The sequence below is a fragment of the Astatotilapia calliptera genome, chromosome 12, assembly GCF_964374335.1.
Source record: "Astatotilapia calliptera chromosome 12, fAstCal68.1, whole genome shotgun sequence".
Lineage (NCBI taxonomy): Eukaryota > Metazoa > Chordata > Actinopteri > Cichliformes > Cichlidae > Astatotilapia > Astatotilapia calliptera.
The window spans coordinates 19,747,377-19,771,996 of NC_137433.1; the positions used below are offsets into that span (position 1 = coordinate 19,747,377).

The window sequence follows — 24,620 nt, forward strand, 5'->3', positions numbered from 1 at the left end:
ATTACTTTTTTTATCATAGCTATTAAAGGACAACTCTTTCTTCCACTTCCTCGTTCCCTCCAAAGCCCCCTATGCCCCCTGTTGCTTAGCTTCTGCCGACCCTTACTCTGCGTTCTGGTCCGCAGCCTCTCCTGCGGTGACGGGGTTAGCTGCTTACTCATGGAAATGGACAGAGATTCTGCTTAGAGGGCACTTTGCTTCCCGCTTAGGAGGCAAACGCAGGAAGCCATGACAATAAACTATACAGCACAGTCTCTGTAACAGCTGCTGCAAAACAGTCCAACTTGCATACACCATATAGGTTTTATAAACTATATACATTAATTTTATACACACACAGACAGCCAGTGCATCTCTGTTGTACTTTGAGCTTGTGAACTGCTTGCGTGCGCTGCCAGGTTAAACATTAAGAAATCACTGAATTAGCCAGAAGGGAGGATGTCGGTGTCAGTGTGCTTAAGAAAACAGAACTTTGAGAAAGTCAACACACTGGTTAATGATAATGAGAAACACTCTAACCTGAGGAGATTACATAAGGCTCTGAGTTTATGGTAGCCTGACTGTAAGTCAACATCACAAGACCCAGATTTACCGCAAAACTCGAGATAATGTTTGACTTAAAAGGAGGGAAAGCAAGAGGTGATCACACCTGTTCATGCAGCAATCCTGTAAGAGGAATCAATTTCCCCTAAAGAGGAACAAAAAACTACAAACTAATGCAGCAAAAGATTTTCTGTAAAACTGAGCTACCCATGTCATTACTTGTTTTCTGAGTATACAGAAATTAGAGGACACAGATTGTGTTACATAATAGGCTGATTTAAACACACAGCATCCCACTATTCATTAGCTTTAATTCTTTCAATAAAAACATCATGTTTGTTTCCTCTTCTTCCAAATAAAAAACTGAATCATTTACCTGAAGTTTGGTGTAAGGGAAGTCATTAAGTTGTTAGCTATATGGAGCCTCACGAGGTTGCCAGGTCTGGCAGGTTGGCACGACTCAGCAGGAACTTTGCCAGGAAGTCTTTCTTTTGCTGTTCCCTGAACTCATCTGATGTACCCATCAACACTTGCTGTAACATCCAGGTCTATTTCCAGGTTAAATACAGCAGGCTGTTAACATTTTTTTTTCCCCCAAAAACAACGATTGAGGTCTAGATTTTCTGCACTTTGAAATGGCCCTTAAAAACATAAGTGGGCAATTAACTTTCCCAAGAGACCACATGACAAGCTGGGGCTGTTGTGAAGCGACACACCAAAAAGCCCAACTCAATTTTACTTATTAATTTTCTTTCTTTATAAAGTGCTACTAGAAAGAGTCGTCATTACAGTTAGACGATGAAAATGTGACACAGTAAAAACGTCAACATTTAATCACCATTTACTCAACATTCCCCAAAACAACTGTGAACTGTATGCGCATATTTTTGCACAAGACTTAACTTTATACAAAATACTGTTGCCATCTTGCCTCTTAGGTAAATGAATTAATCTGTGTTTTTTTATTTCTTTTTTTTTTCCAGTGCAGTAAAACTAGCTGGCTTTGGTCTTAAATAAGTGCATTAAAATCATCAGATTCAGTGTCTAAAGTTGAAATGTGAAGGACAGTCACAGCGACAGCAAATGCAAGATCTGCCTTCTATTCTGCATCTGAGAGCTCTGGAAAGTCTGTGCCTTTCTTCTCATAATGCTCTTGACTTTCTGGTCTGAGGTCCCATACTCTTTCCCCAGGCTGAGCCACCTGACAGCTGTGTGGTAGCCTATGTCACCATATTTAGTTTCATGTTCCTTCAAAAGTGCAAAAAACAGTTCAGCGTTCTCGCCCCCAATTAACTCTATTAGTTATGAACATGGTTAATTTTTAGCACCAAGTTACACACCTCCTGCTGTATCGTACAATGCTAACATATGAATTTCAGTTCTGGGTTCAGTTCAGTTACTTCTGTCTAAATCTGCCTTCAATCATTTTTAAAGTGTCCAAATCTGAAATTTGTCAGATTTGGACATAACGTCTGCCAGTTATCTGTGAACAAATCACTCCCTGTTACAGTCCCTTTCACTAAGGTCATTCCTGCCAGCTCCTCTGTAATATACTTGGGATTTACCTAAAAGAATAAGTAACTGGCCTGTGTAATTGTCACTGGGTGGGATTGACACAGCCCTCACCCAGAGCCAAAGAGAAACACTCAAAATCATCTCTGTGTGTTTAGTCTCAGAATGGCGATTCAAATTGTACTCCTCAAACACACAAATGAGCTCTCCACAAGCAAAGCACACAGTCTTACCTCTGACCTCAGTAAATACATACTTACATACATGTCTTGTTAAAAAAAACTCTACACCCTGAAACTGTCTTTTTATTTTATTTTTAGTGCGAGCTGACATTTACATATCGTATCATATCTCTCATAAGTGTTTCCACGAACATGTTCACAGTGAAGCTCCATTTGCTTGCACACATGTACATATATAGATTTAAAAACAAACAAACAACAAAACCCCAAAGGTGACTTTAAAATAAAAGCACAACTAACTAGAGGCTGTCCGATGCCCAGGTCTGCTCTAACCTGATTATCTAGCGTTTGATCATGGTGTATAAATAGCTTCACAAATATGCCACCTCTCTGTGTTTAGAAAGGGTATTTTCCAAATGGAAACTTCTGCTGTAACCGACAATGAGCCAAAGGTTATGTATGCTTAGTGCTTTATTAGGGTCTTAATTCAACATTTCAGAAAGCTCTAATGTAAAAAAGCTTAATATACAGCCATTTGTTTTATGAGTTTATGGTGCACAACGCCTGAATTGTTGCCTTGGGAGGGGAACAGAGGCTGCAGACATCAGTACCACTTAAGTTTTGTGTCTTTTGCTTTTTAAAACCTAGAGGCTTCTTATTTAATCACAGCTATGGCCCACAAATCTGAAAATTTACTGTATACGATCCATCAGGCTCCATGACTAGCAACAATTCTTCCTAACTAATGTAATGCAGACAGACAAAGGGATATGAAAGGATGAAGTTTATGTGTTTGCAGCATAACGTTTTCTTTTTTTAAAGATTTGGTGAATCGCCAGAGCACAGCTCATGTCTCTTATTAAGCTCAAACTATCCTCCTTCAGTTGAACAATTTCACGGTGTCTGCATTAATACAGAGAAGAATGTGAGCCTTTAGATTGGAAGACTATCTTTGGACAGGGCTCTGAGTCTCACGCTACCAGGATCATGCCTTAATCACATTCAGTGTTTGGAGAGCTGTCACGTAGTGAAACATAGCCGTGCAAGGAAACAAGAACAGAGACCCGAGGCAAACTGAAAGTTTAGCTGAACACATTGTCTTTCTCTCTGTGGCAAAGACAAGGAAAATTCTCTTTTCAAAATATTTCGTCCCATCTAGGATACGCACTTATTATCCCAAAGCAGTATATAATGTGATTAAGTTACAAGGATGCATGTTGCTGGTGTTAGAATACATACCAACCCTTTAAAAAGATATATTTTCTCACTAGACTAAGATTTCCAGCTTGAAAGGATTTCACCAGGAAAGCGCCGTGCTATGAAACCAAAATGAGATCATCCTAGACTTCCTTATTTGTTGTAGGGAACAATAGAGAGCTTCCTGTCATGATACGACTGCCATTTCAAAGCCAGTCTGTGAGAAGAACATCCATAAAACTACCTACCCGACAGTCTCTCTGCAGAGTCTTCATGAGGTTGTTGTACGTCTCGGCGTCAAAGTAAAGCCCCTCCTCGTGCATGTCTTGAAAGTCCAAGTCTTTGTAGGTCGGACAGGCCTTCTCTCTCTCTTTCCTGGACGCTCGTCTCTTATAGGTGGATCCCTTCAGGTCGTATTTGTAGTGCATTTTGACAGAGCGAGGCAACACATTGTTCATCACCACCAATCGGATGTTGATGCCTCCAGACTGGATGCAGTACAGGCCGTAAAACTTGGGAAGCAAAGTGCGTGGATTCTGGTTCAAGTTCTGTGAATTTAGAGAAAGCACAGGGGTCGCAACGACGTTGACTTTTGTAGACTGGGTGCATTTTTTAAAAGATATATTAATGTGTGGGATAAAAGGAAGCAGTTTGGTAACTAATTTGTGCATGGTCAGAATTATATTGCAGATAACTGTGACGTACCTACCCCAGATAAGGAGCTCTGTTAGTGTTTGTAGATAGAGCTATAAATTGTGGACCATCTGTTTAGTATTTATACTACTATAAAAAAATCTGTAGCTCCGCTGATTTAAAAAAAAATAAAAAATAGACCTTTGCAGAGGACTTTAAACTTGTGCAAAGAGCAAACTTCTGTGTCAGACATATCTGATTTTCATGCCAAGAAGAGTGCTGAGTCTTCTGTTACGGCTCAGAGCACAGCAGTTTTCAGTGGAATGGCACATAGTGCCCAGTGAGCGTGCTTTTCGATTTTGCTATAACATTCAAGGAGTTGTCCAAACTGTCTCCCAAAGTTAGACTGCTGAGGGAAAACATTCAATAGACAACTCAAAATTTTGTGAGTGTATTTTTTCCCCCACATTAACAAAGTCTTGGCTCAACACCTTCAATTCTTGCCGGATATGGTTCCCTGCGACTTTACCTTCTTCTCCAAAAAGAAAACATTCAAGTGAAGGGTTGCCGTTTTGACACAGTGGATCAGATCTAAAACACACTACTGGAGCACAAGTTTAAGTGGTCAGAACAGCACTTCTATGAAAGGATATATCTAAAAATAGCAAGCGGTGAATAGAAGTGGCGAATTGCTGCAGAAGAGGACTAACTGGAAGGGGAAGACTGCGTATGGTTTAAACTCCATATGTGGAAAACTTGGCACCATGTACACTCCATGCTTCACTGATGTCAAGCAGAATGTGGATGCAATAAATAAAAACATGAATAACAAAATGAACTGATCAAGTTTTGGACTTTTATCTATGCAACTGCCACTGTCCTCAGTCAAGTTGAATTGCTATTCAGGCTCCTAGTGCAGGAGCTAAAGGGCATTTTCACTCCATCTCATTTTTGCCTCTGACGCATCTCATGAGTAATCACTCATTTAACACCGAGCGGGTTTTAGACACCAATCAGCAACAATTTTCACATGCCATCACGAACTGTAATGAAGTAACATTAAACTTCTCACCATGTAGTATCCAGGTAGCAGCCTCTGGAGAAACTTGGCCTCCTTGTGCTGAACGGTTTTAATGATGAACTCATCGTCGCTGGTCAGGTAGAAGAGAGAGCCGCTGGCCCCGGGGTTGACCAGCTCAATCAGAGGCTCGTTTACCAGGGAGTACTGAGGAAGAGAGCCATAAACATTTCATATCTAATACATCAAATTCACAAATCAACTCTTTATGGTATAGCTTTGCACGCAGCAGAGCAGGAAACAGAGGTCCCTCGGCTGGTGCCACAAAATTGGAGGGCCGCTTTTGTAATGAAAAATCAGCCCCAAAGTCTACAGTTGTTCACATGCTTATCGGAGAAAGCTGTCTACATTTGTTTTATTGTTCCATTAATGCCAGCTCTGCTTTACATCAGTCTACTGTTTATCTGTTTGTCAAACTTTATAGGCGCCCACGGACATGTGAATCTTCCTGCTAAGAAACGAGAGCCTCTGTCCCGCAGTGCCCATCTACATACAAGAACCCGCAAGACTGTAGAGAAGCGTTAGATATTAATCAGTGCATTATGAGAGCCACATTTTCAAAAGAGAGAAACACTGGAGGCATCCACTCTCCCTCTCCAGAGACTCTTCCACTTGATGACCATCCACAGTCATGTTGCGTTACCAGCACAAACACATCCACACTTTATTGCATTTGCACTGAGGCTGGCTGTGTATGCGTGTCCACATTCTCTCTTAATTAGACACCGCAGTGTGGCCTCAAGGACATCAGTCATTAGCACTACTCCTCAACGCTGGCGGGCCTTATGCCATCAACCCTCTTCGGCCTTGAAATAACTTTTTAATCTCCGACTCTCTTCTGGAGCTTTTTGTCTCTCATTTATGCAGAAAAGAATCTGGCCATCAAAAGGAACAATGTAGCCTGATGGGTTTAGGAAAGACTTCGAGGCATAAGGAACGCAGGAAGATGCCGCCACAGCAGGATAAAGGTCAGAGGAAATCACACCTTTTTGAAATCTAATTTTATTTATATACAGGTAGAGTATCAATTTAGCATTAAATTAGAACTGTCAAACGTTTGAAATGAACACCAAAGACTTCAGCCAGGGAATATTTTCACAGACAAAAACACGTGCAAACGAGCAAAAACAAAAACATGAATCACACAAAATGCTTCTGTCTAAATGTCAAAATGTGCACCTGTGAGTCTGCTGGGAAATCACTGCATGTGTGAGGATTACAGCTGTGCTAATGAGGGCACATGCTCTGTCATTATTAGCTCCAGTATCTCCACCACCCCAATGTTTTGCCTTGACTTCACCCTCCTGGGGACTGCAGCATTACTGAACCTATTGGATTCTACATTAGTCAGCATTTAGTTGGTGGAAAGAAATTCCAGACAGACAAAAATAACGAGGAATTCTCTCTTCTTTATCAGACTTACAACTGATTATCTATGTCAGTTTGTGACGTGTGCATGTAAGAACCAGGTGAATCTCGCTGTAACACAGGAAATCTCAGCCTGTGTGGTTGTTTCTTTGGCTGCCCACTCCTCCTACACAACCAGGGAGATGACAAATCAAACTTGGCATGTAGAACATCTTAAAAATGCATCTACGTCATTACGTAGACTGGCAACCGCCTAGCAACAGCCTTAAAATGATGCGATTTCAGCATTTATGCCCCTGTAACACCTTACGTTGAATGTGAAGTTATAGCACCTAGCAAGCAGTTAGCTGAGCTTTGCATCGAGGCTGGAACAGGTAAAAAATCAAAATCCAATGTCATAGATCTCACTAATTTATAAAAATGATCTCTGTTTAATCTCATAAACAGCAGTGAGTTTATGCGGGTTATGTGCAGGGAAATACTGGGCAGGCAGTCAGTGACAGGAAGTGACTCAGCATATTTTCTTAAATCTCCTTTTTTTTTTTTCCCCCTTTAAGTCTTGAAAGCAAAAACTTAAAATGACCTTTTTTTACCCCCTTGAATAGGACCAGCAGGTTAATTTCAGTTGCTGTGCTGAGAAATGAGAGTGCACTAGATTTGCTTCCTGCGGCATGGCTCCATACAAATGAGGTGGTGATCCAGACGGAGCTGAGGTCTGGATTATGAGCATGAACACAAATAATGACCTGCAAGGTCTGCCAGGTTTTTAGTCTTACCAGGTAGTCATCTGGCTTGATGCCGAACAGATCTCTGAAGTAGCGGAAGGCCAGCGGGGCGTACGTCTTGAAGCGGAAGTCAGGATAGTGATGTGCTGGAGTCAGGTTGCTTCCCTCACTGGTAATATTTGACCAAGACAAGATGAGACAAACACACAAACGGGTATATTAGATACATCTTTCAACACTAACTGACATGAAATTTAAAAAAGAAGCTTTAACATTACAAAAGGAAACATGTTAGTGTCAGTAACACAGATGCATTCTCGCGCCCCCTGGAAAACTGGCACTACCGCGGGAAATGAACACCAGCACCTAATCTTTGTGCCTGGTATCTACGCTATTGACTCTGGGTAATTTTATCAGAGGGCCCTTGTATTTTCTTCCATTCCTGCTTGAACAGGCTTCAGTAAGTCCTCTATGGGAACCCAGATCCACCAGCATTGTGCTAACAGAGATAGGTCTGTATGGAGTTCTTCGCCTGGAGACTGAAGATGGCTCTAATTACTGGATCGAACAACACCAAATAAAAAACATGCACTTCAGCTCAAATGGGGAGAAAATGGCTCAAATAAAAAGGTTTAAAACCAAACAAAATGAGACACAATAACCTGCATGTTTTTTTTGTTTTTTGCCAAGCGTGGAGTGGGAGACGTTTCCAGACGGGCTTCGACAAAGGCTGACCCTGTTTCTAACTAACCTAACCCATAATCCTGTAAGCACATTGGATAAGGGTAGCGTGGGTCAGCCGTCGAGTCTTTTTTTAAAGCTAAACTTTCATTGGAATCAGTTTTGTAGTTGCAGAAATAGGTTAATAAAGGTTTTGTTTCCCAGGGCACCTCTAAATCTGGTTACTTGGAAGCTGCTCTGGGTAGAGAGGCCCTTTTGTTGTTCCCTGCGTGTGCTATATTCAGTGACACGGAGGCAAGGCGCAGGTGTAACACTATATCTGTGATCACGCAACAATGGCATTTGAATGGTTTGTTTAGTGCGCGAGGACAACGGGAATCATTTGCCACTGATTGAGAGTCTACTTAAAAGAAAAAAAACATTAAGCAACACAAGCGCCCGGAAAAATTTCAGTCTAATCAGGGATTCATCTCCCTCTCTGTCTGCGTGAGTCTGCGGAAAGGTGTGAGACAAACTGAAAATTAAGCGTGTGGGAGTCAAAGCGACATCTCCGTTTCCATCGTTTAGTCACTTGTTCAGGGTAGTCCTGCGGTGGGAGGAAAGAGAAGGGTTTGTGTGCTATTACAGAACAGAAGATAAATGCTGAGGGAAAGCAGAAAGAATAAAATAGGAAACGGTTATGTCAGAATAAAGATGTAAGACATTCATTTTCTCCCCTCACTCATTACACTCTGTTTGTTCTGTCTTGTGTAATTTTATTTTCTTCCTAACAACATGGCCTAGATTCTTTCTCCCCCTGTGAAAAAGGTGGCCCTGGAGACTGCCACCACTTTCATTTTAATTCAAACTTGGGCTGGATGAAACAAGCCTCATTTTAAACCAATTGTCGCTCGTCATTTTGCGCTTCAGAGCCTCAGCTAGTGTTGCGAACTCCTCAGTAAGGAAAATCGCTATTGGTTGTCCTAAAAGTCGCTAGAAGTCGCTAAATGATGTCATCGCTTAATTTGCATAATTGGTCATGCTAATCTAAATTGTAACCTATGTTGTTGGAGAGAGAAATAACATCGTGGAAGAGACATAAAGTGAGTAAAAACCATCCTAAATGCATTTAGAGTTTATTTAGAACTACAAATTAAATTTCTTTTAGCAATTATTGGTTTTTTTAATGTCACAATTCCAGCCCTGCTTCTTTACCCGGGCTTGGACCGGCAAAAGTGACCCGAAATAGGCACTCTGGTGGAGTTACTTTGTGTGTGTGTTTATAAGTAGTTTTAAACCTTGTGATCCACAAAACAGCATAAGAGTAAAAGAGTAAAAGAAGAACTGACTGCGTTACAGCACCCGCTGCTTGTTGAGAGTAAAAGCGATACGCGCTTTCACGTCTGTTTTTAGCGACTTTTTTTAGAAAAAAAGTCGCTAAGGGGTCTGAAAACTCGCTAAATATAGCGACAAAGTCGCTAAGTTGGCAACACTGGTCTCAGCGAGAGATGTGGAGTTTTCATCAAAGTCTTGAAAGTCATCAGGGCCTTTATCAGTCAAACACAACAAGAGCTTTGTTTGGCTGTTGCTGAGGAGCAGGACTGGTGTGCGTGCCAGAAGGAGGTTTGCATAAACCATGCCCAGTTTGCATATCCTGGTGCAGCATCTCTAAGGTAAACCACAAAGTACATCCTGATAGGACTGTAATTCTCCTCCTGACGTCCAAGGGTTAAACACAACATTGAATGACCTTGGATGTATTTACACTGGGATGGACAAACAGCAACTAATAGACATCTTTTGCTCAGCTGCTCCTGATTTAATTTGTTTTTGTAGTTCCTCTACAGCTCTAAAAGAAAACAAAAACTGATAAAGTATGTGCCGCAGCATCAGCTGTGTGTTAATAAACCATATGTGTGGACATAAGGCAACACTTTCGATGAATTCCTCGTCCTGCTTTAGATTATATAAAGCATTTCTTTGAGCTGATGATGTAATTTTGACGATAGCTCAGCGGCGCGCCGCCGTACGTTTTGCTCTGTGGCAGTTAAGAGGCACACAGTAAGCTGATTCCACAGTTCTTGGCAAGATAATCCACTAGAATAGTTTTATCCCTGCGTCATGACTTAGACTAGCAAAACTGTTGATAAATGATGACGCTGGCAGTTTGAGGTGGTACCACATTTTCTTTGGAGTGGATTTCGAGCGCATGTAGTTTCCACCGAGCGGGATTAATAACAGCGGTTAATGTTTTTCATTCGAGATCCAAACATATAATATTTGCGGAGGCCGTCCAGGCGAAGCGTGCCCTTCACTCACTTCCCATTCATTCATTCACAGCCAACCTACACACAGTCTGTTTTTACGAAGCAGCTCTCCTATTCACCAAGTCCTGCAGATAAATAACCTTGAGCTTACGCGACGAGGACGCAAACCTTCAACGCACAAAAACACATATGCTGAGAGAGTGTTTCTGTGAATGTAACACTGTGGATGTGCGTGTGGGATCACTGACCTGGGCAGAAAGACACTCTCCACCACATAGAAGTCTTGCATAAGAACATCTCTGTCAGGCTTGGAGGTGAGGTTTCCCACTGTATAGCCAATACCAAGCTGAATGGCTCCCTTTAACGCCGAGGATGTGGTCTGGATGGGAAATTCGAAAAGAAAATATCACATTAGTCTAGCCGTGGCACACTTGCTCCCTTGTTTACCCTTTGATTTGATTTGAAATATGAGAATTTCCACACAAACACATCCAACTGCACTTGCAGACTTGGACACAAATCTAGTTTGTGTTTTTATTGCATGACACCTCTAAAACATATTTCCCCAAACCTGAACAGAGGTAGCTAGTATAAAGAAATGCATTATGGGTGAATCTTAAAAAAAAGAAAAGAGAGAGATGTTTCCATAAGGAGTGACGTCTACAGTACAAGAAAGAAAACAAATGTACCCAGCACTTGACTGACTGCTGGCAGCTGGCTGTGGGAGGGTCACGACATAATGTGCTGCAGAAGGAGTTAAGGGACTCGAGTGGCTCAGAAGCAAAAGCTGACTCTAAACAGCAGCATTTCCAAGTAAATGTTAAGGGATCGTGCTCATATTCATCATAACATGAAAATGTTACCAAACACACTCCTTTACCTTCTTGTAGGTTTTCTCTGAGCTCCGATTCCCTCCTGTCCCATTTTCTGTGGCCGTAGACATCTAAAAGTGACACAAAGTCATTCAGGCAACAAACTATAACACCGTAATTCTTGTCAATTGTCGTATCACTCTAAAATTTACTGAGCAGTCAAAAGCATACCTTGCTTAATGAAAAGCTGTGCCTGACGAGCAGCAATCAGGGCAGCAGCTCTTGATTGTCAGGCTGAGCAATCATCAGGAGTTGTCACAGGACCTTCTGTAAGAGAACGGGTGCCCAGTAAGTTACTATAAAATATTTTTAAAAAGGCACTGACATTGCATTAAAGTAAGTGAATCTTGCTGATTCTGCTAATCTCCACCTGATAAAAAAGGCACTTTAACTCTGATAGTCACTCCTGACTCATGAGATGTACATCTGTGTTTTGTAATAAACATCAGAGTTCTGCTCGAGTGCCGTGTTGGAGAAACAGTCCTTTCCTGCCTGTCACTTCACCACCTCACAAATCACAGCGTGCAGATACAGAAATCTTGTTACACTTTAATCTAATCGCCGGCTTCTCTGTTTTCATATTGCCTCCATATTCAAGACTTTGTACGTGCAGAACAACACCTCATAAAGGAGTGGAGCTGCACAGCGTGTCACTGCCCGGCTTACAGCTCATCCAAGTCCTCCCTGAGCCACAAAGCACCAGTCTGTCTTGTTTCTACGTATGCTCTCCATGAATTTTCCACTCCTCCTTAAAATGTGTCTGTTTTTCTCCACTAACACTCCCAGAGAAAATGAGACAGAGTGGCGTAAGTCATTTAAATGTTGCCTCAGGACACACTGAGAAGAAGTGAGGAGTAAGAGCACTTGCAAAAGTTGGACTTTGACAAGCTCTCGCAAGGCTGCAGTCACCACATCACCTGCATATAAATGCGCCTGCTGTTACTGGAGCTTTGAGTATCGCACAATGTCTTGCTGCCCTCATGCCCTGCAGTCACCTGTTTTGTGACCAGCTGTCACATCATCATCACATCATCGCCATGCAGTGGAACACTAATTGAAAAAGTCTTGTTTGTGTTTGGTTCTTGCAAAGTAAAATCCTCGCAATATGTTGCACCTTTGTTGGAAATAGTCTCCAAATGGAGTAAGGTGCACTTGGACGAAAATACGCTCACACGCAGAGATTCAGATATTGAGAGTGTAGCAGACACTCAGCTCTTATCTCCAGACTGGCTCCTAATCTGCACACCAGCTTCTCTGTTGCTATAAACACATAAGAGACAATAGCACAGACCACAGAGACCATCCTGGCTAGAGGCTTACTCGGTCTTATTCTGCCTCTGTGAATCATTCATAGCTTTTATATCACCTTAAAAACAATTTCCTTCCTTACGAAAAGGACACGAGCACATTCGCTCACACAACAAACCCAATATGGTTTTTTGTGCGAGCTCCTGTTTTTTGTAAAGCTCACGTCTGTCATAAAATCCTGTTATTGATCTCGAGCCTCGTCAGTCAGTGTAATGAGGTGTTGATCCACCTGAGCCTTTACACTATGTGCCCTGAGCCTGAGGAATGTTAATAAGCCCGTAGGCAGGCCTGTCTGGCTCTCAGCTCAGCACCGGCCTGAGTGTCAGTGTCAAAATGAATTGTGCGGACCTCTCTTTCGCTCTCTCTCTCGCGCTCCAGCCACCTCTCCCTCACCTGACCCCACAACCCAGCTGGTACTCTAACAGACTGCTTCGAGAACAATCCACGAGAGGCCCGCAGCTGCAGTGAACAACAGCAGGTCTCTTGTTCACCTCTCAACAAAAGAGAGGCAGACAGATGGTCGGTAAAAATGAACGGAGGATCCTAATCAGGAGCGTCTCACCGCTGTCAAACACTCCCATCCCATGGTAAATGCCACTCACACAGGACTCTAACGAGGAAAACAAGAGTACACTGTACACGTGTAACACAATACCTCGTGTTTCACAATTACATTAGACGACCTCGCTAACACAAAAACGCAGCTTTGTTAAATCAATGCCTCTGGTAGACAGTGGCAGAGGTGGGACCAAGTCATTGTTTTGCAAGTCTCAAGTAAGTCTCAAGTCTTTATCCTCAAGTCTCAAGTCAAGTCTCAAGTAATGTCAGGCAAGTCAGAGTCGAGTCTCAAGTCACTGGTGTAAAAGTCCGAGTCAAGTCACAAGTCTGAAACTTTGAATTTCAAGTCCTTTCGAGTCTTTAAAAAAAAACAAACGAAAAAATAATGTTGCAGTTATATGCTAAATGTAAATATTAGACCATGTAATTTTTTAATCTGTGTTTTTCTCAACACATGACAAAATAGTGAACTTAGAAAATATACACAAATTGTGAAATTGCACCTCTATAAAATGCAGCTCAATTAAACTTAGCTCCAAGAATAATTTTCACCGACAGTTCTGAGATAAGCTGCATGTTATTCTTGGATGGTAATGGTAAATGGCCTGTATTTATATAGCGCTTTACTAGTCCCTAAGGACCCCAAAGCGCTTTACATATCCAGTCATCCACCCATTCACACACACATTCACACACTGGTGATGGCAAGCTACATTGTAGCCACAGCCACCCTGGGGCGCACTGACAGAGGCGAGGCTGCCTGACACTGGCGCCACCGGGCCCTCTGACCACCACCAGTAGGCAACGGGTGAAGTGTCTTGCCCAAGGACACAACGACCGAGACTGTCCAAGCCGGGGCTCGAACCGGCAACCTTCCGATTACAAGGCGACCTCCCAACTCTTGAGCCACGATCGCCCCGGATGCGGTTGTAGGACCGACTTTAAAATCGCATGACAAAAATATCATACACATTAAAAAAAACTGAATCACCAACGTAGCCTGGAAAACATTTGCTAGTTAGATAAAGTCAGCTATCTCATTGTAGCATATTTATATGCATATTTATAATTATACGGTTCTTGGAGTGAGTGCATACACTCATGAAGTTTAGTAACTTCCGGTCACTGCAACAAGCCCAGGTACAGTTTACCGACGGATGGGTGCAGGACCTTGAAATGCACCGTGTAGAACGAAAGACCATCGTACGTATCATAAGTTTACCAGTCTCACAAATCGTCGTCATAAATACACATTCGTTAACCGTTTATTAATAGGACCTTTGAGCTCAACGGTAATTAATTAGTAGTGGAAATAATTTCTGGTAGCATCACAGAAATGTAGCAGTGACAATAATATTGTATGCTGTAATCGTACTGGGCAATTAGTGATACAAAAAACCTGTTTTATCCTGTGAATAAAAGTATATGTTTTTGTCAATGTACCATAATAACAGAAGCGAAACGCAATATTGTGTCAGGACAATTCACTATTTATGCACAATAAATAAAGGAGCATAGCGCGACAATTTCTGTTCAGCGCCAGACTTGCTTGTAACCTATATCACCAATTATGTTATGAAAATGACGTATTAACTACAACAGCAGACTGACCTTCGTGTAAATGCTTGGAGCAGACTAACCTGTGAGCTGGAGTGTTCTGGGACGTTATATTTGATCTTTGAATGGCTGCAATCCAGGCCATCCGTCGCGTCTTTGTTACTTTGGAAACATGGCTCGAACAATTTCTCTTCAACGACCAACCGATCTCTTTACCCGTCGGCTTCCCGTGGCTGTCATGCGACCGGCTATTGCAGTTAATAATACAACAGCTTCTTGACATTTTTGTGTTTCTTTTTATCGCTGTGTGACTGATTTCAATTGAAAGCCTGCGTGCGTTAGTACCGCTTGCCACGAGTTCCCAGAATCCTTTGCGGTTCTACCCGTGAATGACGTCACATTTTCAATCTCTATATAATATGCATGTTAAATTTTATATTTGGGGTAAAATATCAAGTCTTTTCAAGTAAACCGGTTCAAGTCCAATTCAAGTCCCAAGTCATTGGTGTAAAAGTCCAAGTCAAGTCACAAGTCTTAGAACATTTTTTCAAGTCAAGTCTAAAGTCATAAAATTAATGACTCGAGTCTGACTCGAGTCCAAGTCATGTGACTCGAGTCCACACCTCTGGACAGTGGATGTGGATATTTGTGGTCTTGGGCGAGAACCAAATGGGGAAAGTGATCCAACGGGTCAATAAAAAGGAAACTTAGTACATGAAAGCCTGAGTCTGAATGGAAAACTCACACAGGCGTGTGCATAGGGAGTTGATATTTCGATGCCTTTGTGAAAAAGCAAGTAAGGTCAAAGATAGTCTATGTTACGATAAGACTTTGCAATGACCTGAAGAAAATTCCTAAGCAATGCAGGAAATGTCATTCCAGGATCAGCTTTCAACAACTTGATAAACTAAACGCAGACATTAAAGCCATTTAGTAAAACATTAAACTTTTTCCCTGACTTACCACAACTTCATTATGAAACGTTACTTTTCGAGCACCGTGTCCTTCCCTTCTTGTGAAGCTTTTTTTGTTTTTGGTTTTCTTTCTAAAACTTTGCATTTACCTCTCATCTCTCCCTGAGCCTCACTGTACGTAAACAACTCCATTCCCACTCGTCCCTACAGCCTTGTCAGAAACTCTACCACCCTTCAAACAAACACACTTGAGTGCAGATCAAACACTGGCTCTCATGCCGTATCTCCTCCGCGGCTTCGGGGTTATTGCCAAGGCTGCCATTCTGCCCCTGTGGAAGTCAAATAGCCACTCTGCAGCCAAGGCAGTCCTTGAAAGGAAAATATGTTGCAGAGAGCAGACGTGGGCTGTCTGGTATGATGATTATGCAGATTGAATAAATCTAAGCTGTCAAAAACTCAAAGTAGCTGTGCTAATATTCCCTCAATGATCCCAGCGGGAAAACCAGTAGTAATAATAAAGGCAGTGGTCAGGCAGATCAATCAACACATCATTAACCATGCTACGGAAATTATACTCTCTTCAAAATGATCTATATCTACCAGTGCCCTTCAGTAGAATAGCTAGGCTAAAATTAGGACAATCTGGATCACAATCTTTTTCAAAACCATCTGACTATGACTTCAAGGCTGTGAGGTATTCAGTCAACAAGGCTCCCACAGTCTCCATCTCCAGAGATATCACATATGGGTTCCTTTTGCTCTGCTTCAGTCCCCGGATACTATTGGATTACTGCTGCAGATTGGAGACATAATGGAAAATCAATAGCAGAGCAGCAATGCTGAGCTTCAAGGACTGGGCTGCTGGGCTTTCATGACCCATGCAATCCCACAACTCAGATGTTAGATAAGCACCGAGATCTGGATTTGGGTGGATACAATCAAGAAGATGCACGGGGAGCCAGCTTAGTCAGCCTGAAGGGGATCAGCTTCATCAACTTAAATGCTCTCATCCTTCACAGAAACTCGGGATGTAGGGCATTCAAAAAATATATACTCAATATTCCCAATAAATACACAGAGAAAAGGCTCATTGTCTGTATGCATCTGTCATGTGGGGCAGTGATCATTATACTTTTGATACCAGTGCTCTTTTGGTGTGTCAGTGTGATTACCTAAGGACTTTGTTTCCCCCATCTTGATACAGTAAGGCAGACAAAGACCATAACAGCAAGGAAGAACTACAGTTTAGCATGTATAGATACATATAGGTTTTCTGGTCCAATGCACAGCCCCACACACACACACACACACACACACACACACACACAACAGAAGAAGCCATTATAAAAGAAGCCAGGTATCATTTTGACCTGTTTTTGGCACGTTGTGTTCCATATTTTACGACGTGCTCTGGAGGTACGTTTCTTTTCATCTTTGCTCAGATGTAAAAGCTGTGATGCTGCTTCAGAGTAGTGTTTGTCCCTGAACACCAGGCACTATGCAGCACTGCAGAGCTTTCCAAGTGTTTGCGTATGTGTGCAGCAGGAAGGCTACATGATGAAATCAGACTAAAACGGCAGCCCACAAAGATGGCCGACAGGCTGGAGTAAGATACAGGTAGGCTACGTGACTTTTGATGGCAAAAGTGGCCAAAAAGCGTGGCTAAATGAAAAGACACAGGTCAAGCTGAAAGAAAATATTTCGGTTAATTACTGATATTAAGCCTGTATGTTACCATGAAGGGGCAACCTCCAGGCTGAAAGCCACCATCTCTGAAAACAAGTCGATTGAAATTAAACTTCCATCTTAAAATAATCAGCTGGTACAAAAAAACTGTGACAATACTGACCTGGATCTCCAGAGTTTGTGGTGTTGGTGCCTTTTGGAGCATTTTCAAGGTGAATATCTAAAACTAATATGGCTTAATGTGCTGTTATTTATATTAACAGCACATCAGAAAGTGGGCTCTCCAATTTTTTTACTCTTTTTAAAAATGTTTTTGATGTCTTTACACTAATTTGCAAGTACAGGTATTGATGGCTGTGTGATGCACCACAATACAGTCTATAGGTGGAACTTGCTAACATTAGCTGATAACTGAGCACTGCAGTCTCCTGTTAAAACATGGTCACCTGGGGTTCAAAACAACCAGGACTGATTGATAAAATGTGCTGACGTTTTAAAAACAGCACTCCACTACCCAACGAAGAAAGCCATAGTGGCTATGGCCATCTTTTAGATACAGTCTATAGTAAACATGTGCATAATGTATTAGATGTTGATGGAAAGTAAACACTGAACACTGAGGTCTATTCATGAGGTTTACATTACATTACATTACAAAATAACAAACACCGATCTGTTTTAACATCTTCATGCTGCAAGGAGAGCCCTGACACAAGTGTAAAAAATGGGAGCTCCCTTCACTGAAAGCAGCTACCATCAATCACACAAGACGGAGCGTACAGCGTGTACTGAACACAGCATCCTTCTGAATCCTAAAAAAACATGTTTCAGTGAGCTCGGCAGTGTGCATGTGGGCACAGTGATGTTCCCCTGACCATGCGTTCATCTCTAAACCTACATTTTATTCTGTGGTATTGCATATTAGCATGGTGTTTGACCTTTTGATGACAAGAAATAAAGCAGAAAAGAAGGCGGGTGGGATTACACCTACAGAGTGGCCTTACCTTTGAAATGCAACATGAACAGAAGAAACAAGCTACACGGGGCGAGGGACGTAGGACAAAAGATGGAGGACAGCGAGAGGCAGAGATTCTGAAAAGCTGTCTTGTAAACGTGTAGTCGGGAGTTATATCAAGTTTTATTCTATGTAAACCCCCTTTTCTTGAGAGAAGAGATAAATCTGTGGTAATAAAGTCACAAAAAATGTCTCCATTTCATTATATAAGATAACTTGAGCAAGAGGAAACCCAGGGAGAAGATTCGGTCTATTTGTAATTCAGAGAGCGTCTCGTTCTAGCTCCACTCCGCATGAGAAGCTGTGAGGAGGAGGTCACCCTCTGTGTCCAGTGTGTCACATGATTCGGCTGAGGGCATGGGGGAGGTGGGGAGAAACATAGAGATGAGTTAATGGACAGAAAACAGAGACAATGTTCTTTAAAGACACAGAAGCAGAGACGCTGCTCCGATGGGACGGTACAGTACAGCGCGGCTGTACAGAACGTACTACAGCAGGCTTATTATGCTTAACTACCAGTGATAACTAACCACAGCGAGCCTCTGCTCCCAACGTCAAGGCCCATGGATATCGCTACCATATGGAACAGAAACAATAGGAGACAGACTTGCCCATGTCAGTTTTACTAAAGCCTGCACTGTAGTCCAAAGGTCCTCATATTTCCCTTTAAGCCGAGAGAAGCCGTTTTATTACCTATGCATATCACAAACGTAAATGCTCTACTTCTGAGAATCCATAAATGATGTACTTCTCTGAAGTAGACTATCACATGATTAAAAGGGGAGTATATGGCCAGGCCTTTATTGACCTGAAGTCACAGGTTACTAAAAAAATAAATAAATGAATGAATTAAAAAGAAAAATAGAAGATTTATACTTTGACGACCGTCTCCATCCTCTCAACTCATTTCTACTTCCTGCCATCTCGCTCTGGCGCTCTAGTGTCCCCCAAGTGGGCCTCCGCAAACCTCGTCATTATCAGGGCATGAGAGTGGGAGGGGGCCACAGGGGACTCAGCCGGCCCAAAACAACAACAACAAAACATCACAACCTCCAAATAATCGGAATTCCTGCGATGCTGCCAACGGATCGCTCTGCCAGCAGCCTCCAACCGGCCAACACAACCACTAATGGTTATGCAGTGTAGAAGAACTATGAGCCAATTATGTCTGCAGGTCTCCTTTTTTTTCCACTCTTTCAAAAGCTGGTGTTGACGTGCCGCTCGCCCACAGAGATGGGAATTCCCGTTTGGAGGTCATTAAGATCAAAACGATAATACCGGGAAGTTCTGCATCTGCTGCAAAGTACATGAAGACACCATCGCGGCGATGATCGCTGACGTTCTTTTAAAGATTGTCTCTGTATTTATAAGTATGAGGTTAGAAAGTCATTTTAAGTTTGTAGTAAGTTTGAGTTGGTCGCAGAAGCTGTGACATCCTGGCTTTTCATCACTAGAACGGCTGCCACTCAGCAGCATCTTTTCATCGTTCTTCAAGCAATAATTACAACACGCTGAACTTCAAACCACTGACTTAGTGGGGAAACAGCAAAAAAACACTAACATGCTTAAAATAAACACATGCATCACATTTATATCCAAATAAGATCCAACACTTCGATCAATTTAAATGGAGGGTTGCACAAAAGAAGCTAATTCAAGGCTATTTAAGTGGTTTAACTAAAAGAGCAACAAGGATGAGGGTGACGATCTGGAGATAACACATTAACGCTTTGAATATTGTGAGGTTTTCTTTCCATTCGGCAAACAACATGTGAATGTAGCTGAACTGTCATGAAATGCAAGTGAAGAGATCTACAGACGCCTTTTTTAGGGCTCCATGCCTAAAATAAATGATCAGATGGTACAATTGATGATGTGTCCCTTTAACTATCAGTTTGACTTATTTCACTTTGTATGAGAAGAGAAAAACTAAACTAAACACTTTTGATGCTGTGGTCTGCCAGACAAACCTGAACATATTTAATAAATTTGAACTTTTCTGTTCCTATCGCATATTCTCTTTGCGGTTTTTCCTCTTTCTTAGTTCCTGTATCTAACAAGTCACCTGGGGAGATGATTACCTCTTTGCTTATAACTCACAAAGTTTAAAGGGTGTGGCACAAAAATAGATAAGAGACTCTAGATTTAATGTTCTCACTGCCGCTGGTGGCCGTCAGTAGCAGGCCTATGTGGTATGTGCTGACACGAGTGGAGCCTGGCCAGTGAATGAGGACAATAAAACAGAACAGAAAGAGAGGGCGAGCCCACACTCTGCTCAGGAGGTCATGCTGGACAGACGTATGGAGCCTAAACCTCCAAATATGACTCGAGTGTGTCTGACTGGCTTGTTTGAAGGACATACATTGTTTTATTCACCGTCATCTGTATTATAGATGGATACCATTTAGCTCATTTTCTCTGTCCGTGTTAACTTCACAACCAAGGAGACTTTTTAAACCCGGAAACTTAGTGCATGTCGGATATTTAGACTCTCAAATGATACCATTATCTGCCTCAAACATGTACAGCCAGACTATACTAAAGATACTTCAGCTCTGGTATTTGGTCACTTTGACCCAGTGTATTAAATTGTTAATTTAGCAATTGATTAACCAAAAAGACCAACCAATAAAAAAAAAAGTAAATAAATTTCCAAACAGAAACTTTGCTTTGTAGTTTTTCTACTGTACTAGAAAAACTACAAAGCAGTTTTAACCCCATGAGGAGCTGAAGGGCAGAATACTGCTCTTCACTACACTTACTTCAGTACTTCACAAGCAACAAAGCAGGAATTAGCTTGGATTTCGCTACAGCGGAGCATTGAGCAGAAGCAAGAAAAGGCTGACATGGCGTCGGATAACCCAAGATGACAAACTCCAGAAAGAAAGCAAACACTCCCGTTATGCTTTCAGCTCGTTGCAACTGGAGCGCAGCATGTTAGACAGCTTCAAAACAGACTGCAGACAATAGTGAGGGAGGATCCTCAGAGAGAAGAGCTAGAATGGCTGTAGTGGGAGGAGAGGTCGCACTGAACACACACAAACATTACCAGGTACCAGATTTCATTTTCACAACACAGTGAGACTTTTTTTTTCTCTAATCTGAACATGTTGAATGTGACCAGTGTGCCACACAGGGGTGTGGCACACTGGTCACTCAAACCATTATCTGGAATGAGAGCGCTGCAAGCTAATGTTCAGACCACTGACTTATGTAACTGTCTTAATGAGTCTCATATGCCTGTTATTTTGGTCATATCACTACTCGAATCCCATGGTACAGTACGATCACAGTACACACAGTGCTCTTTGACCCATAAATCACAAGACTGAACTTAAAAACCCTACAGCTGGTAATTGTGCTACCTTTTTACACAGGGTGCTCATATATTTGGGAAAAAAAAAGCTGTATGAGCGCCCTGTGAGGCCCCTCTGCAAACAAGTACCTCTGTTTAATTACTGAAGTAAGAAAGAATCCGGTAAAACTCCAGGGAAAGACACAAAACTGCAGAAAGTCACAGAATCATCAAATATGATTTGTGTTGACAGTTTGGGCTTCGCGGTGCTGAGGCACTTCTGCTGCCACTCAAATGGAAAACATTATGTAATGCACAAATGCTTTTCACTCTTTTCAGTGCAAAGGCAGCAGGCAGCACAGGACAGGAGCACAGGTGTTACTCCCAAGGAGAGAGCAGGGGATTTGCATGAGCCATTTTCCTGTCAAAAATCCTGCGGCAAGCTGGTCAGCCTGGACAAACCCCACCTGTCTCCCAGTCAAATGAAGCAGGAACAGGAAGTTAATGAAGAGATTACACATTTATATATAGATGCTTTGTCTTTGTAGTATAGGCCGGCTTGGAGCTAGTCAGATTTGACTGATTATTCAAATTAGCGTCTAATTTCTGCAATATCTCAAGGACCAATGAGAAGATATTTGAGCAGCATTTGTTGCTTTATGAACCACAACGTGAATAACACCAGAAGCATTTCCAAAAGGAGGAATTTATCATCAACTGCTCCTCATAACCGAGAGAAAACTGCACTCTTATGCTTTCCATGTGATTATTCACAGCAACAAAGCAAAACTCAGTGAAGTCAATCATATATCACGTAAAAAAGAAACTCGTTAGCTGAGCCGCAACTAAACAGTATCTAAAGCAGCCTACAGGTTGTGGTTCTTCTTCTTTTGGACTCTTAAAACTGTTTCACAGTGGTCGCAGCTCAGGCCTTTGGTGTGGAGGCGCATCGGGATGAAAGGGGCTGTCTGTGAGGAGCTCAGCTGCCAAATACCAGCAGAGAAATGTAGCACCTCGCTGTAGAAAGAGCAGTGAGAACGTGACAGATGCTGAGGCGCGGGCCAGCACGTACAGAGAGAAATTTGGTGTTTTGCATGTCAAATGCAGGAAAGGTTCCTGAGAAGTGTATCCACGTGCCAGGCCATGAAATGTGGAAATCTAATTGTCGTTCACCAGGCTCTCAAAACACACACAGGAAGTTAAAAAGATCACTTCACCCATTAACTGTCATCACATTTCGAACCACACTTTCCTTGCTCCATCCTCAGTTGCACAACTTCCAACTATGCTTGCCTCATTTCCCATCAAACTGTCTGTTTCTCTGTAAATGTGCAAGCCCAGGCTCACATGTGCAGATACATGAGGGGGGGAAACTTCATTTAATAGAAAACAGCTATAAAATATATATAAAGGAAGACAGAACTGTAGAGCAGCACTCATCTAAATAAAATCAACAAGATTTACATTCAGAGTGAAGGATGGAATTCACCTGATGTCACACGTGAACTTAGCATGAATATGTTAAGAAGATCTAAAATTATGACTCTTTCGGCAGAACATATCTTTTCTTTCTTTTTTTAAACTGAGTTATTCAGAGAAATGACACCTCCACCTCTTTATCAGACAACAAACGGAGCAGCTGGCTGACTCGCACACCTGCAGTTGTTCACCTGTCGTGACAACACCTGAGAACTGACGCTGTGAGACACAATGTCCACAAGGTTGTAAAAGATGTTGGGTGAACATCTGTGTCGGTGGCTACTGTCATTTTGTTTTCGTCTGTACGAATCTTTGGTGTGACGCATCAAACTCACAGTAATCGTCTTCTTCTTCTGCGCAGTCTTGTGGAAATATTCCCGTCTGAGCGGCTGCTGCAGTCTTTACCTTTCTGTTTCTTCAACGCGACTAGCCACCGATACAAAACTGCGGTTTAGAGTAGGACACGCAGCGTTTATTTCCACCGCAGGCTGGCTATGAACTGAGTCCTCCTCCTCTGCCGAGCAGACCTGTGTCGTGTGTCTCTGCCTCCCAGCCCTGCCTCTTTACAGCCGTGCCATTCAGTGCGCCACTGGATTCAAGCGAGTACGAAAAGTGGCACGAGCACGCCCTCTGCTGGCAGCAGCAAATCTCACAGTTTCGTTAAGCATCAATTTAGATCCAAGTTCAGCAGGGGCAGCAGGTGGTGCTGTGTGCTGGCACCATCCACCTTCTAGCAAGAAGGTCCAGGGTGGAGAGTTTCAGTGTCGGCTGTGCGTGTTTTCCCCGTGTCTGCGTGGGTTCCTCCCCAAAATCCAGAAACATGCACGTTAGGGTAGTGATTCTAATGTGAGTGTGTTAGCCCTGTAACAGACTGGCGACCTGTCCAGGGTGTACACTGCTTCTCGCCCTAGGAAAAAGGGATGGAAGTGACATTAATATAAAGTTATCTTCAAATTCACTGGAGGGTAACTCATCCTGTTAACAAATATTTATTTATCGAAACACACATGATAAATCTTTGCGGTCAGGCTGGGATGCAGTGCTGCAAACATCGTCTGAAAATTTGCATACTTCCATCTATACAGAGTGTGAATGCATTTAATGTTCACTCAGCTCTCAGCGGTGTCTCCAGAGCTGTGGACTTGTGTTAGGTGCACAGTCACAGCAGGCTCACTGAAACATGGTGATATTAATATGAATGATATCACAGTAGAAAACAAATAAATGTTAACAGTTGTTTTTTTTTTTTTATTTTAGTAACCTTTGTTGTTGTTGATTCTGTGGTGTTGTGTATAGGAGCAAACCAAAGACCAGCAGCCCCCCCCCCCCCCCCCCCCCCAAAAAAAACTGTGGAAACAAGAAGTTGATATTTACAACTTCTAATTACACAATAAATAAAATATGTTAAAATTTAGATCTCACCTGACTATCATCATATTACAAATATTCTGGCCATCAACAAAGTTAGAAGCATTAAATTGGCATAGTTTAAAAAAATGCTGTGTTAGTAGCAGAAGCGATTGTTTTATTAAAAAGAAAACATGTATGAGAAAGTATGGCAACTAAAATCTCCACCACTGACAAACAACACATGTCACAGCTTAGGGTGACTAAGGGTGTGGTGGAAAGGGAGAAACTTCATTTAGAAAGAACAGCATCAGTTACTGTACATTTAAAAGGTACCCGAGGATTTTTGTCAATGTAATTTCTCAGTTTAATTCAAGTAAATGGCTCATTTATGATATCAGCTAACCAAGAACACCACACAGAG

At 42.1% G+C, this 24,620-nt stretch overlaps 1 protein-coding gene across 2 annotated transcripts in view; it reads right to left on the reverse strand.

Annotated features, from left to right (window-relative positions):
* The window catches only part of pip5k1bb (phosphatidylinositol-4-phosphate 5-kinase, type I, beta b), a 34,550-nt gene extending 11,099 nt beyond the window's left edge, over positions 1–23,451 (reverse strand). The window contains exons 1-7 of one of the 2 annotated variants that reach the window (XM_026186923.2): positions 23,185–23,451; positions 11,209–11,301; positions 11,046–11,108; positions 10,414–10,544; positions 7,290–7,407; positions 5,140–5,292; positions 3,683–3,982 (exon numbers count right to left, since the gene is read on the reverse strand). In XM_026186923.2, coding sequence (XP_026042708.1) covers positions 3,683–3,982; positions 5,140–5,292; positions 7,290–7,407; positions 10,414–10,544; positions 11,046–11,108 — 765 coding nt within the window. In that variant the 5' untranslated portion in view covers positions 11,209–11,301; positions 23,185–23,451. Of the gene's footprint in view, positions 1–3,682; positions 3,983–5,139; positions 5,293–7,289; positions 7,408–10,413; positions 10,545–11,045; positions 11,109–11,208; positions 11,305–23,184 lie in introns of both variants that reach the window. The other variant, XM_026186922.2, reaches the window with a different exon arrangement.
* Between the last annotated feature and the right edge of the window lie 1,169 nt (positions 23,452–24,620).